This window comes from Theropithecus gelada, chromosome 14 (genome assembly GCF_003255815.1).
Source record: "Theropithecus gelada isolate Dixy chromosome 14, Tgel_1.0, whole genome shotgun sequence".
NCBI classification, from domain to species: domain Eukaryota; kingdom Metazoa; phylum Chordata; class Mammalia; order Primates; family Cercopithecidae; genus Theropithecus; species Theropithecus gelada.
Window position 1 is genome coordinate 67800860 of NC_037682.1, and position 15284 is coordinate 67816143.

The window sequence follows — 15284 nt, forward strand, 5'->3', positions numbered from 1 at the left end:
TGATTCTCGCACCTCAGCCTCCTGGGTAGCTAGAACTACATTCATGCGCCACCATGCCCAACTAATTTTTGTGGAGATGGAGTTTTGCCATGTTACCCAGGCTGGTCTTAAACTCCTGGGCTCAAGCGATGTGTCCTCCTTGGCCTCCCAAAGTGCTGGGATTATAGGTGTAAACCACCATGACCAGCCAGATGTTTCAAATTTACTATGCAGACCACTTAATTCTTGTGTTAGAATTTGTATTTGAAAGATTTGTAAAAAGTTAAGGAATTTAGGGTCATATTGCTCTTTTGCCCACTGCCAACATTTCAGGTAGTTGAATTGTGCCCTATAATCTGTCTATCCCCCAAAGCAAAGCTGAATAGAGTTTGATTTTGTATGTTAGTGAATGTTTTTAACCTTTATATAAGGATGTGATAGGTAGTGTTTCAAATATTTTAAAGCCATGTTAATTTAAAAATTAAAATCCCCTATTCAGCTCTGGGGATGGATGTTACTAGAGCACAACTCAGCCACCTAAAGCTACCACTGTAGTATAATGCACAAAGAGCATTTTAAAACAGTGAAAGTATGAAGTAGAGCATTTGAGGAAGTTTCTGGAGATTGCTTGACCACATGACTATTCATAATAGCAAAGACATGGAATCAACCTAGATGCCCATCAATGGTAGACTGGATAAAGAAAATGTTATACATATACACCATGCAATACTACACAGCCAGAAAAAAGAATGAGATCATGGCCTTTGCAGCAACATGGTTGGAGCTGGATTCTATTATCCTAAATGAATTAATGCAGGAGCAGAAAACAAAAAACTTCATGTTCTCTCTTATAGGTACACATGGACACAAAGAAGGGAACAGTAGATACTGGGGCCTATTTGAGGGGTGGAGCATGAGAAGAGGGTGAGGATTTAAAAACTAGGTATTGGGCATTATGCTGATTACCTGGGTGGGAAAATTATCTGTACCCCAAACCCTGAGACATGCAGTTTACCCATGTAACAAAACCTGTGTATGTACCTCTTGAGCCTAAAAGTTGCCAAAAAAAAAAAAAAAAGGCGATCTTAGGAAGTTATGTCACAGACATGAAAGAAAAAGAAAACTGCATAGAATGTTATCTTAAAGAGTAATTCCAAAGTTTATGTAAATTTTAATTTTTTTGTGTAAATTTAAATTTTATTTACTCAGAATGTTTTTACTTTCCTGAGATATTTGAAGCAATTTAGATCATAAAAAAGTTTGGCTTAAATATCTATAGCTGGACCATTAATTCTAAACAGACCAGGAATTCTGTTTAGAAAAGATCAAAGCATTGATATTTATGCTCGATGGTGCCTCTAGGATGTGCAGTACTGCTAGACCATATACCCAAGAGCAGTTGAAGGATGAGCCTTGAGGATTTCCTGTAGGCTAAAAGTGCTGTTAAGACTTACCCCGTTTTAGTCATTAGGCAGGTTTTTAGATGTGAAGTGCCCTGTGTTCTCCAACCATCTGGTGGGTGGGCATCAGAATCTGGTAAGGGTTTCAGACCACTCAGAACCATTGCAAGGCCTAAGAAAAACCAAGTTTTAAATTTTAATTAAGTCCTACTTATCAGTTTCATCTTTTATGAATTATGCTTTTGGTGTTGTATCTAGAAAGTCATCACAAACCCAAGATCACCGAGATTTTTTCCTATATTATCTTCTAGGAGTTTTATAGTTTTGCATTTTTACTGAGGTCTCTGGTTCATTTTGAGTTAATTTTTGTGAAAAGTGTAAGATCTGTGTCTACATTCATTTTTTTTTTTTTTTTGCATGTGAATGTCCACTTTCAGCACCATTTGTTGAAAAGACTTGGCTGTTGTCTTTGAATTGTCTTTGAGCCTTTATCAAAGAATAGTTGACAGTATTTGTGTATTTCTAGGCTCTCTATTCTGTTCTCATCTATTTGTCTCTTCTTTTGCCAATGCCATCCTGCCTTGATTACTGTAGCTTTATAGTAATGTCAGTCCTCTGACTTTGTTCTTTCATTTTTTTTTTTTTTTTTTTTTGAGACGGAGTCTTGCTTTGTCACCTAGCTGGAGTGCAGTGACATGATCTCAGCTTACTGCAACCTCTGCCTCCCTTGTTCAAGCAATTCTCCTGCCTCAGCCTCCTGAGTAGCTGTGATTACAGGTGTGTGCCACCACACCTGGCTAATATTTTGTATTTTTAGTAGAGATGGGGTTTCGCCATGTTAGCCAGGCTGGTCTCGAACTCCTGTTCAGGTGATCCACCCACCTCGGCCTCCCAAAGTGCTGAGATTACAGGCATGAGCCACAGTGCCCAGCCTGTTCTTTTGTTTTCCTGAGATGGAGTCTCACTCATTCTGTTGCCCAGGCTGGAGTGCAGTGGCGTGATCTCGGCTCACTGCAACCTCCATCCAACTCTGGGGTTCAAGTGATTCTCCTGCCTTAGCCTGCCAAGTAGCTGAGATTACAGGTGTGTGCCACCACGCCTGGCTAATTTTTGTATCTTTAGTAGAGATGGGGTTTCACCATTTTGGCCAGGCTGGTCTCGAACTTTTGACCTCAGGTGATCCACCCACCTCGGCCTCCCAAAGTGCTGGGATTACAGGTATAAGCCACTGTGCCCGGCCTGGCTATTTTATTTTTATTTTTTCTAGAGATATGGTCTCACTTTGTTGTTGCCTAGGCTGATCTTGAACTCCTGGGCTCAAGTGATCCTCTTGCTTTGGCCTCCCAAAGTGCTGGGATTATAGTTATGAGCCACTGTGCCTGGCTCTGGAATGAATGTTATTAAAAAAGAAGGCAAGACCTAGGGCACAAGAGGGTTTACATGTACATTTACAGCTTTTCACCAAAACTGCATCAGTAATTTACCCATAAAGAGTTTATTAGCAGCTGGGCACGGTGGCTCATGCCTGTAATCTCAGCACTTTTGGGAGGCTGAGGTGGGCGGATCACGAGGTCAGGAGATCTAGACCATCCTGGCCAACATGGTGAAACCCCGTCTCTACTAAAATACAAAAAGTTAGCTGGGCATGGTTGTATACACCTGTAGTCCCAGCTACTTGGGAGGCGGAGGCTGAGGCTGGGGAATCGCTTGAACCCAAGAGGCGAAGATTGCAGTGAGCCAAGATCACGCCACTGCTCTCCAGCCTGGTGACAGAGTGAGACTGTCTCACAAAAAAAAAAAAAAAAAAAAAGAAGAAGAATTTATTAGCGTGGGCAACATAGGGAGACTCTGTCTCTTAAAAAAAAAAAAATTTATATTAGCTGGGCATGGTGGCATATGCCTGTGGTCCCAGATACTTCGGAGACTGAGGTGGGAGGATCGCTTGAGCCTGGGAGGTTGAGGCTGCAGTGAACTCTGACCTACCACTGTACTCCAGCCTGGGCAACAGAGAGAGACCCTGTCTCAAAAAAAAAAAAAAGAAAAAGTTTATTTCCTTTGTCCATTCCAGTTGCTGTAAGTATCTTGGATTTTAAATATGGTATAACGAAAATACCCTAATGCTTTTGAAATAAGTAAAATAAAGGAAAAAGGCAAAAAGTCATACAGCCCACAGTCAGTGCTTTAAGTATAGTTGGTCAGTTTGTGGAGTTTGTTTTTTGTAAACCTTCTTATAAAATGATCTGAATGTGGTTAGTTCTGTTTATTTGCATTAATGGATTACACTGGTAATCACCCAGATGAAATCGTAGAGTTTAGAATCGGAAGGTATCTTGGAGGTGGTCATGCTAATTGCTACATAATGCGGAGATCTCTTTGGTAATAATATTCATGCATCTATTACAGATTCGATCTCTGTCCAAGCCCTGCACACTGCTTTGTAAGGCAGTCAATTTCATGATAATTGCATGTGTCATAAAGTTATTCTCTTGAGTCGAAGAATTGGTTATTTCCTTGTGTTCTGTAGTAATAAAGGAGTATAAAGACCAAATGATATCTTTTAGGTATATGTAGTACTTAGATAGAAATACATATCCAAATATATAGGGTATAATCCTTGGCTTGCTTTCTGCATTCTTTCCTTCTTTTGAGATCTCTCCTGTAATTCATTATTTACTTTGTTTTATATTTGGTTACTTAGAAATGTTGGGATTGACTGGGTGTGGTGGCTCATAACTGTAATCCCAGCACCTTGAGGGGCTGAGGCAGGTGGATCACCTGAGGTCAGGAGTTTGAGACCAACCTGGCCAACATGGTGAAACCCCGTCTCTACTAAAAATACAAAAAACGTAGCCGGGCGTGGTGGTGGGCTCCTGTAGTCCCAGCTACTCGGGAGACTGAGGCAGGAGAATGGCGTGAACCCGGGAGGTGGAGCTTGCAGAGAGCCGAGGTTGCGCCACTACACTGCAGCCTAGGCAACAGAGTGAGACTCTATCTCAAAAAAAAAAAAGAATAATGATTAATAGTTAACCTTCTAGGGTTGTTATGAGAATTAAATGATCACAGGAATGCAGCACATATTTAGCACAGTGCATGGCACATGGTAAACATTTAATAAATGCTAACAGTACAGTGATGGTAATGGTTTCTTTTTTTTTTTTTTCTTTTTTTTTTGGAGACAGAGTCTTGCTCTGTTGCCCAGGCTGGAGTGCAGTGGCGCAATCTCGGCTCACTGCAAGCTCCGCCTCCCGGGTTCATGCCATTCTCCTGCCTCAGCCTCCCGAGTAGCTGGGACCACAGGTGCCCGCTGCCAGGCCCGGCTAATTTTTTGCATTTTTAGTAGAGACAGGGTTTCACCATGTTAGCCAGGATGGTCTCGATCTCCTGACCTCGTGATCCGCCCGCCTTGGCCTCCCAAAGTGCTGGGATTACAGGCGTGAGCCACCACGATCGGCGGTAATGGTTTCTATCAAGCCTTTTTAAGGGAGCAACTGATTTTGTTACTGGTAGCGGTTCTTCACTGCAAGTTCTCCAGGTTCTAGGTGTTTTGAACAAAGAATTGGACAAAATGCACAGCATAGCAAGGAAAGAGTGGAGCAATAAAAGCAAAGATTTATTGAGAATGAAAGTACACTCGCCGGGCGCGGTGGCTCAAGCCTGTAATCCCAGCACTTTGGGAGGCCGAGACGGGCGGATCACGAGGTTAGGAGATCGAGACTATCCTGGCTAACATGGTGAAACCCCGTCTCTACTAAAAAATACAAAAAACTAGCCGGGCGAGGTGGCGGGCGCCTGTAGTCCCAGCTACTCGGGAGGCTGAGGCAGGAGAATGGCGTAAACCCGGGAGGCGGAGCTTGCAGTGAGCTGAGATCCGGCCACTGCACTCCAGCCTGGGCGACAGAGTGAGACTCCATCTCAAAAAAAAAAAAAAAGAAAGAAAGTACACTCAACAGGGTGGGAGTGGGCCTGAGCAGCCCCCTCAAGGGTCCCCTTACAGAATCTTCTAGGGTCCGGATACCCCCAAAGGTTTCCCATTGGCCACTTGGTGTTCACACCATGCAAATAAAGTGGTGGCCTGCAATCAGTCTGATTGGTTGCAGAAAACTGCCAATCAGAGGCTGAAGTTACCAAGTTACACTCCTATGCAAGCATCTGATTGGTTATGGAAAGCACCTAATCATATTGGGGGGTTTGCAAAGGGAGTAGCCTTTGGTCCTTTTGTTACTCAGACATGGAAAGTTGGGGTTTTCCTTTAGATTTAGTTCTAGGTTGGCCTTAGGTCCTTGGACACCCTATTCTCCTGCCTCAATTTCAGTTGGAAAATCAGGAAGGGCAGGAATCTTCTTTCCTAAACTTTGAAATATGCATAGGATCTCCTTAAAGAGCAGGATGGGCATTGAGATCTACCATCAGCAAATGCATGGAGCTAGGAAAGTGCATGGTCTTTTTGATGGACTTTAAGCAGTCATGTGTGACTGAGGGGTTGAGTATGTGGAAGATCTGGTGGGAAGTAAGGATGGTATATAGAGAAGTCAGATTGTAGAGGGCTTTGAACACAATGTTGGGATGTTTGTACATTATCCTAGATATTCCAGATGTTTTCAGGTCTTTGAACAGAGGAGCAGGATTGCATTCTTATAGCAAAATATATGTGATTATTGTATAGAGATAATTAGTGGTTCCTGTTTTCAAAGTTTTGACTGAAAGGGCTAATGAAAAGTATGTAGCAGGAGAAAATGGTTGCTGTAATCCAGGGTGTGAAATGGAAACCATTGGCAGATTGTGGAAAAATGAGCCTTTTAGAGTAAGCCCAGGAAACTTTTTGTAAATATGTTTGAGGCTTTTCATACTTAGAGGATTAAACAAATTTATTAGACAATAACCTTTTCTCTCAAAGAATCTTAATCTCTAGATTGGAAGAAAGGATTGGGTTGGTATGTGCAAGGGAAAAAGACCTGAGCTCTTCTGGCTGACTGCGCATGTAATTGAAAGTGGACTTACCCCAGGAGAGTGAACTGTCTTTCAGCCTGAGGGAGAGCTTTAAGCATATTTTAAGTGTAAGCACTTGCTTTCTATTTTTAACTCTCTGAAGATAATGGTCTGACATAGGGAACTAACTTTTGGGGATGAATCTGCTGTGCCCAGACTTCAGCATTGCCAACATTCTCTTTTTGATGTATGAGTTGATTTGGCTATCCCTTAAGCTTATTTTGTATTTTTGTTGATTTCTACTATTGCTTCTGAAGCTTTTGCGTTTCCAAACTTGTGATTTCAAATCATTAAAGAGTTTGGTTGGCGAAATTGTTAGGAAGGAGGCCTGATTAGGAAATTGAGACTGGTTGATTACTGGTGAAATGAGAATTGAATGGAAGCTCACCGCAGTTGCTTTATTGGCTGGATGGAGTGACCAGTGAGTCACTATTTTTGTTTTTTGGCTGTGGCCTCATTTTCCTGCTTGTATAGAAATCTGGCATCTAGATTGAAGTAGCATCAGGGGTGAGTGTTATGTGTTAACTGGTGATTATCTGTTGGTATGAGATGGATTTTACATGTCTATCAGAATCCCTCTGTGGAGAAAAGCAAATTATTATTTAGTTTATGTTCCAGGGAATACTAATGCTATTATATGGGTATATAGCGCTTACATAACATTAGTCCTTTTCAAAAATATTTCATGTCTGTTGTCACTTCATTCTTCAACCACCTGGTAAATGAGATAGGGCAGGTATAATTCCTGTTTGACAGAGGGGATACTGAGGCATAAATAAGAGACTGGGTTATGGTTTCTGGCTCAATAAATAAATGACTGAGACAACCTATTACGTTTCATTTTTGAACTGCAACTTTCAGAAAATTTTATAGGAGGAAAAAGCTGAATGCCTTCTCTTTTTGTTATTTTTCAGCGGCGTCTTCGACATCTTCGGAACATTGCTGCCCGGAACATTGTTAATAGAAATGGCCATCAGCTCCTTGATACCTACTTTACACTTCACTTGTGTAGTACTGAAAAGATATATAAGGGTAAGGGGATCTGTGGACTTGCAACCCACAGATTGTTATATTTTTATTTTTTTTTGTAACACAAGTGATTCTCAGTGCCTCCTGCTGTTGCAGCTTCTCGGAAACCTAAATTGTTTTGCTGTCTGAAAATATGAGCAGTTGGGATGTATACTAAAGAAAAATGGCAATTGGATAGTTCTTTCAGATAACTGAGCCTTACATTGATAAGTTTATCATTCTTTTATGAATGTTAGCTATTAATGGTCTAGTACCTAGCATTTCAAGTAGATGGAATCCAGTATCCTGTAGTAATTTTACTGTTATAAAAATGTAATAAATTTCTTTTCTTTAATAGTATGGTAAAATAGGGACCTAGTTTATATCTTCTCATATCTGTAATTTCCTGTATATATAGGATCTTTTTCAGAAGAATGACATAGTTTTCTCTAATTCAGTTTTATGTATTATACTATGGATTCTTCTGTAAGTGAAAATTCTAAGAGCAGACCAAATATTTGATTAAAAATCACAACCACCTGCAGAATGCATATGAGATGAGAGGCACTGAGACATAATCAGTTGGCTTAGGTGGGATGGTGTAAGAGAGGAAGCATGGTAAAATGATAGTAATGTTGGATTATGATGGAAAATACTTCCATACTAGTTCTAGCCCAGCTACTCACTAGCTTTGTGGCTTTTGATGAAGATCATGGTTTCTGGAACTTCACTCTCCCCTTTTGTAAAGTAGAGATAATGATGTCTTACGAAGTAGGTAAGACAGATTTTTATGAGGATCATAAAAATCTTGATGTGATTAAATATGTATTTATGCTAACAAAAGGTGACATCATTTTAACAAAAGATACTGAGACTTGTTTGAATCTTGTCCTGTGGCAAAGGTGAAAAATTCAAGTGAGATAGATATGTATATATATATTTATTTATTTTCGAGATAGGATCTCACCCTGTCACCCAGGCTAGAGTGCAGTGGCACAATCATGGCTCACTGCAGCTTTGACCTCACAGACTCAAATGATCCTCCTGCCTCTGTCTCCCAAGTAGCTGGGGCTACAGGTGTGAGATGCCTCTCCAGGCTAACTTTGAAAAAATTTTTGTAGAAATGGGGTCCTACTATGTTTCTTGGGCTGGTCTCGAACTCCTGGACTCAAGCTATGCTCCTGCCCCAGCCTCCCAAAGTGCTGGGATTATAGGTGTGAGCCACGGTCCCTAACCTCTTTTTAGTTTTAATCATTATTTAAAGCGGCGATTGTTTAACAACTTTTTTTTTAAATGTCAGTTCCAGTATCTGCTCATTAAAACATTCAGTCAAGAAATATACAGTGAATAAACTCCTTCAGAGTAAATAGTCTTAAAATAATTTTTTTCCCCCCAAGATAGAGTTTGGCTCTGTTGCCTAGGCTGGAGTGCAATGGCGCAATCTCAGCTCACTGCAACCTCCTCCTCCCTGGATTCAAGTGATTCTCCTGCTTCAGCCTCCCAAGTATCTGCGATTACGGGCACCTACCACTACGCCTGGCTAACTTTCATACTTTTAGTAGAGATGGGTTTTCACCATGTTGGCCGGGCTGGTCTCGAACTCCTGACCTTGTGATCCACCTGCCTTGGCGTCCCAAAGTGCTGGGATTACAGGCGTGAGCCACCACACCCAGCAATAATTTTTAAGGATGGGAAAAGGACTCAAATTCCACTGTCCTCATGTAATTTTATTTCATTCTCACTTTTCAGTCTAACCATTGCATTATTTATTTATTTATTTATTTATTTATTTATTTATTTATTTATTCTGAGACAGAGTGTTGCTGCGTTACCCATGCTGGAGTGCAATGGTGCAATCTTGGCTCATTGCAACCTCTGCCTCCCAGGTTCAAGCAATTCTCCTGCCTCAGCCTCTTGAGTAGCTGGGATTACAGGTGCCTGCCACCACGCCCAGCTGATATTTGTATTTTTAATGGAGACAACGTTTTGTCATGTTGGCCAGGCTGGTCTTGAACTCCCGACCTCAGGTGATCCTATACCTGCCTTGGCCTCCCAAAGTGCTGGGATTATGTGTATGAGCCACTGTGCTGAGCCCATTCCATATTTTTAAAACAATTGTATTCATCTGAATGCTTAATGGTAGCTACTGTAACAAATACCACAACTTTTAGTGGCTTACCATAATACATTTCTTATACTAAGTCCAGTGCAGGTGTCCTTTATCAGGCGCTATCTTGGCAGCTTTCTTCTAAGTGATGACTCAGGTATGCAGGTTCCTTCTAGTTTGGGCTGCTGGTGTCCTCAATATATGGCCTCGGACACAGCCAGGTGTAGAAAGATTACTTGTAGGAGAGTTTTAAATGGAAATGGTCCATACCAATTTCATTACATTCTATTGGCCATAAATCAGTTGCATTGTCCTTGTTATTTTTTATTTTATTTATTTATTTTTGAGATGGAGTCTCACTCTGTTTGCCCAGGCTGGAGTGCAGTGGTGCCATCTCAGCTCACTGCAACCTCCGCCTCCCATGTTTAAGTGATTCTCCTGCCTCAGCCTCCCGAGAAGGTGGGATTACAGGCATGCGCCACCACACCCAGCTAATTTTTGTATTTTTTGTAGAGATGGGGTTTCACCATGTTGGCCAGGCTGGTCTTGAGCTACTGAACTCAAGTGACCTGCCCATCTCAGTCTCCCAAAGTGCTGGGATTATAGACGTGAGCCACTGTGCCTGGACTGAATTGTCTTTTTTAGATGGAAAGGGGACTGGGAAATATAAGCTTCCTATATGTCCAGAAGGAAAATGAAACAGGTTGGCTACTATTTGGTTTAAGGGTATAAGCATTTTTGTAGGCCTTAAAACATTTAGTCTACTGCTCACTAATTGGTTATTATCACTAGCAATATATGACAGTGCTGGAGTATTTTAAATTTTTGATGAGTTTCTGTATAATCAGTCCTGGTTATCTTAACAAAACTTCTGTGTTCTTACCCCAGTGTCACCTCTGATAATAGTAATTAACACCAGTACTTAGCACATTTTGGGAATTTGGAAAATGATAGCAATTAGAATTATAATAATCATAATAGTGTTTTCTAAAACGAGTAGTCATGGGACTGGTTGATGATCATGTTAAAAAACTTGTCTAGAGATATGATGAAAGCGAAGTGACTTTTTTGTTTTTGTTTTTTCTCTTTTAGCTCAGATTATATCTTGAATTTAGCAGTTATCATTGACTGTTTTTTGAAGTTATCTCAGTGAGATAATCATCAACACAGGTAGGGAATAGCTGGTGACAGACCCTGGGAAGTCCAGGGTCTGGTGTAGCTGTTGAATTTGGCACTAGCTGTCAAGCCTCTTGGATAGGGCGTTTACTCCCTCTTGCCAGCTTTAGTAATTTATCATTAAAATGAAGGGATTGGTGATTTCTCAGCATTCCTCCCATTCCAAAATGTCATGGTTGAATGAAGCCTATTCATGAACTTTGTTGGGCTTTACGAACTTTTAACTACCATAGGAGGAGCTGGGAAGCCCTTTCTGTAGTAATTCTAGTTAATGCTGTTGTATCTTGTTGGTCGGACCTGTTATAACAAACGTGAATATTTTATGATCCTTGTTTGCTCCTTGGTATAGAACAACCATGATAAGAGACCAATTGACTCTTCTCGATTAACCACCCGTACCACCTGTTTAGTGGTGACATTTCTTAGTGTCAGAAGACAGTTTTTTATTGAAGAATATCCAAAATGCTGGTTTCTAAGTTTTTCTTTTATTTCAGGTAAATTCACAGCAGATCCGAAGAAGATACGTGTGAAATTTAAGAAGAGATGTGTGAAATTTTTTGACTTTTGACATCCTTGTAGTGCTTTTAGGAGACTGTCTTATTTTCAATCAAATACTAGTTATTATATCCCCAGAGAACAAAGCCTTGTGTTAATGGATGGATGGGTTCTAAACTTGGTTTTCTGTTAAACTTGCAATTTTTATACAATCAAGTTTGTTTTTCTTTTCTTTTTTTTTCCTTTGAGATGGAGTCTCGCTTTGTGGCCCAGGCTGGAGTGCAGTGGCCAGATCTCAGCTTACTATAAGCTCCGCCTCCCGGGTTCATGCCATTCTCCTGCCTCAGCGCCCCCCCCGCCCCCCCCGGCCAAGTAGCTGGGACTACAGGCACCCGCCACCATGCCTGGCTAATTTTTTGTATTTTTAGTAGAGACGGGGTTTCACTGTGTTAGCCAGGATGGTCTTGATCTCCTGACCTCGTGATCCGCCTGTCTTGGCCTCCCAAAGTGCTGGGATTACAGGCATGAGCCATTGCGCCCAGCCCTCAAGTTTGTTTTTCATAGTTATTTTCTGACCCATGAAATGTAAGTGCCTGCCCTCTCCTGGAATTCCAACTGTCTTGAATACATCAGAAGATGAACTCTATATTACTTAATTTGGCGATCTTACTTAAGTCTTGTAGTTTTATTTATTTTTATTTATTTTTTCTTAGGCAGAGTCTCACTCTGTCAACCAGGCTGGAGTGCAGTATCACAGCTCACTGTAGCCTCAACCTTTTGGGGCTTAGGTGATTCTCCCACCTCAGCCTCTGGAGTAGCTGGGACTACAGGCACACACCACCATGCCCAGCTAATTTTTTTTTGTTGTTTGTAGAGCCGAGTTTTGCCGTGTTGTCCAGGCTGGTCTCAAACTTCTGGGCTCAAGCAGTCCACCTGCCTTGGTTCCCAAAGTGCTAGGATTACAGGCGGGAGCCACCAAGGCCTGGGTCAAGTCTTACAGTTTTAAATGTCACCTGTTCATCTTTCCTTTGAACTGATACCCCTGTAATCCAGTTGCCTACTCTGTAGCTCCATTTGGAGTCTAGTAGGTAACTTAAACTTGATATGTTCAAAACTGAGCTTCTGATATTCCAGCTGTGATCCACCTCCTGTATTCTTGCTTATATCAGAAAATGGCAATTCCATTTCCTTGGCCAAAGACTTTGGAATTATCCTGGATTGTCTTCTTTCTCTCACGTTTCATATCCAGTCTTTTGGCATATACTTTTGGCTCTTACTATCAAAATATATCAATAACCTAATCACTTCTTGCTATCTTCAAACCACAGTCATCTTTTAACTACATTGTTGGAGTAGATGTTTAACAGGTTTGTATGCTCGTGCAACTCCCTCAGTCTGTTCTCAACTGAGATCCTGTTAAAATCAAAGTCACATCCCTTTATTTCTCTCCTCAGAACCCTCCCATGGCTTCCCATCTCGTTCAGAGTATAAGCTAAAATCCTTATGGTTTCCTAGAAGGCCTTTCATGATCTGGTTCTTGGTTACCTCTCTGAACTCAATTTCTGCTACTCTTCCAGCTGTCTGTGTTCCAGCTAGCTGAACGTGTAGCTGTTGCTTGAATGCATTGGTTTTAACTAACTTAAAGACCTCTGCATTTGACATTTATTTGACTTGGATACTTTTCCTTCACATATTCACATGACTAGTGCTTCTACCTTCTTGCAGATCTTTCTTCCCCCCCCCCCCCTACTTTTTTTTTTGAGATGGAGTCTTGCTCTGTTGCCCAGGCTGGAGTGCAGTGGCGCAATCTCAGCTCACTGCAACTTCTACCTACTGGGTTCAAACGATTCTTCTGCCTTAGCCTCTCAAGTAGCTAGGACTACAGGCGTGCGCCACCACACCCAGCTAATTTTTGTATTTTTAGTAGACATGGGGTTTCGCCATGTTGGCCAGTATGGTCTCAATCTTGACCTCATGATTGACCCGCCTTGGCTTCCCAAAGTGCTGGGATTACAGGCCTGAGCCACTGCACCTGGCCTTTTTTTTTTTTTCCTTTCAGTGCTGCTCCTTCTGAATTGCAGGACTTTATTCCAAATGTTTCTCAGAGAAAGTCTCCTTGATCACTGACTAATGCTTTTATAAATTGTGATTGTTCTCCTCTGTCTTCTGTGCTTTATTTTTCTCCGCGGTACTTAAGATCACTTGACATACTGTATGTTTAATTATTTGATTATTGTATGTCTCTTTCCACTAGAATGTAAGCTCTATGAAGACAGAGATTTTCAGGTCACTTTTGCTCATTGCTCTGACCCCAATATGCAGAACTGCAGAACCACGCTTGACACATACTAGGCCCTCAAATATTTTTGTCTTTTTAATTTAATTTTTTTAGTAGGTAAAAAAAATATATATATATGTGTATATATGCAAAGATATAAAGGTTCATATTAAAGCCTCCCTTTCACTGGCCTTCCATCACCTTAGTTTTCTACCCCACCCTGATAACCACTGTTACTCATTTCTTGTCTTTCCTGAGATTCTTTATGCAAATACAAGTACAAATACAAATATTCTTATTCCTTTCTCTCCTCTTTTTTACCCAAAGTGTACCATACTATTTATGTTTCTATACCTTGCATTTTTCACTTACTATCGTAGGGTTTTCTCCATATTGATTCATAGACAGCATCCCTGATTTTTGTTTTTTTTTCTGCATAGTTTTGCATTGAATAGATACACCATAACTGGCTCCTATTAGTGGACACTTAGATGGTTCCAGTCTTTTGCTATACACACAGTATTGCATTGAATAACTTTATAATACGTTGTTTTGTATGAGTGGCAGTATATTGATAGGGTAAATTTCATAAAGTGGAATTACTAGGACAAAGAGAATGTGTACTTGTAGTTTTGGTAGATATTGCGAAATTGTCCTCTGTGGGAGCTGTTTTATGTGTGAGTGCTTTTCTCCCCACAGCTTCACCACCAAGCCTGTGCAGACTTTTGAATGTTTGCCACCCTGTTAGGTGAAAAATAGTTTTGCAGTGTAGCTTAAGTTTGTATTTCTCCTATTAAGAGTCCACATTCATAGTAGGAGAAGTTATGCATAGTGCCTGCATAGTTTTGCATTGAATAGATACACCATATCTATGAGTATTAGAATGAGGCATTTATGCATTTGTTGAATGAATGGGATGCTGCAGAACAGCTAAAACGTGCCACTGGAACCATGCTGTGCAATCTGTGATTGCTTTTTTTCTTTCTGTCTTAGCATGGCTACATAGAGAAATATTTGTATTTAATGGTCCCTTTCATGTAGAGGCAGGTCTTGAATGGTATCTTTTTGAAAATTTAGGCTGGGCATAGTGGCTCACTCCTGTAATTCTAGTACTTTGGGAGGCTGAGGCAGGTGGATAGTTTGAGGTCAGGAGTTCAAGACGAGCCTGGCCAACATGGCAAAACCTCTTCTCTACTAAAAATAACAAAAATTAGCCAAGTGGTGCTGGTGCGCACCTGTAATCCTAGCTGCTCAGGAGGTTGGGGCTGGAGAATCGCTTGAACCCGGGAGGCGGAGGTTGCGGTGAGCCAAGATCATACCACTGTCCTGGGTGACAGAATGAGACCCTGTCTCAAAAAAAAAAAAAAAAAAAAAAAGAAAATTTACGTGTATGATTTTGCTCACATTGAATGGAAAAAACTAAACAATTTTATTAATAAAATTTTATTAATTTTAAACAATTTTGTTTAAACAATAAACTTGTTTAAAAACTATTTTATTAATAAAGATTGTAAAATATTTGAAATACATTATTTTATTTCAGCCTTATGAAAACCCTATTATATTCCGGGTGTCATTGTCCTTTGAAAGATGAAGAAACTGTGGGCCAGCCCCCAAGTTAACAAAGTTTTGGAAGAAGGAATGATACCACTCATCTTAGAGCTGGAAATACTGCAAAAACTGTTTAATTTAGACACTTTGCAGGTTAAGCTAAGGAATTTGCTTTCTCAAAAGAAAAAGATTATTTTTATTGTGTTTTTCACTGACTTAACAGTAAAATATACTTGAACTGAATTCACACAACACAAAAATATATACAGTATAATGTAAAATACCTTGTAATAAAAAACAG

The 15284-nt window shown here is 40.6% G+C and overlaps 1 protein-coding gene across 2 annotated transcripts in view; it reads left to right on the forward strand.

Moving 5' to 3' along the window:
• Positions 1 to 15284, forward strand: part of UVRAG (UV radiation resistance associated) — a 330830-nt gene that overhangs the window by 31264 nt on the left and 284282 nt on the right. For both annotated transcript variants that reach the window (XM_025357265.1, XM_025357266.1), the window contains exon 2: positions 7283 to 7400. In XM_025357265.1, the coding sequence (XP_025213050.1) occupies positions 7283 to 7400 (118 nt within the window). The remainder of the gene's footprint in view (positions 1 to 7282; positions 7401 to 15284) is intronic.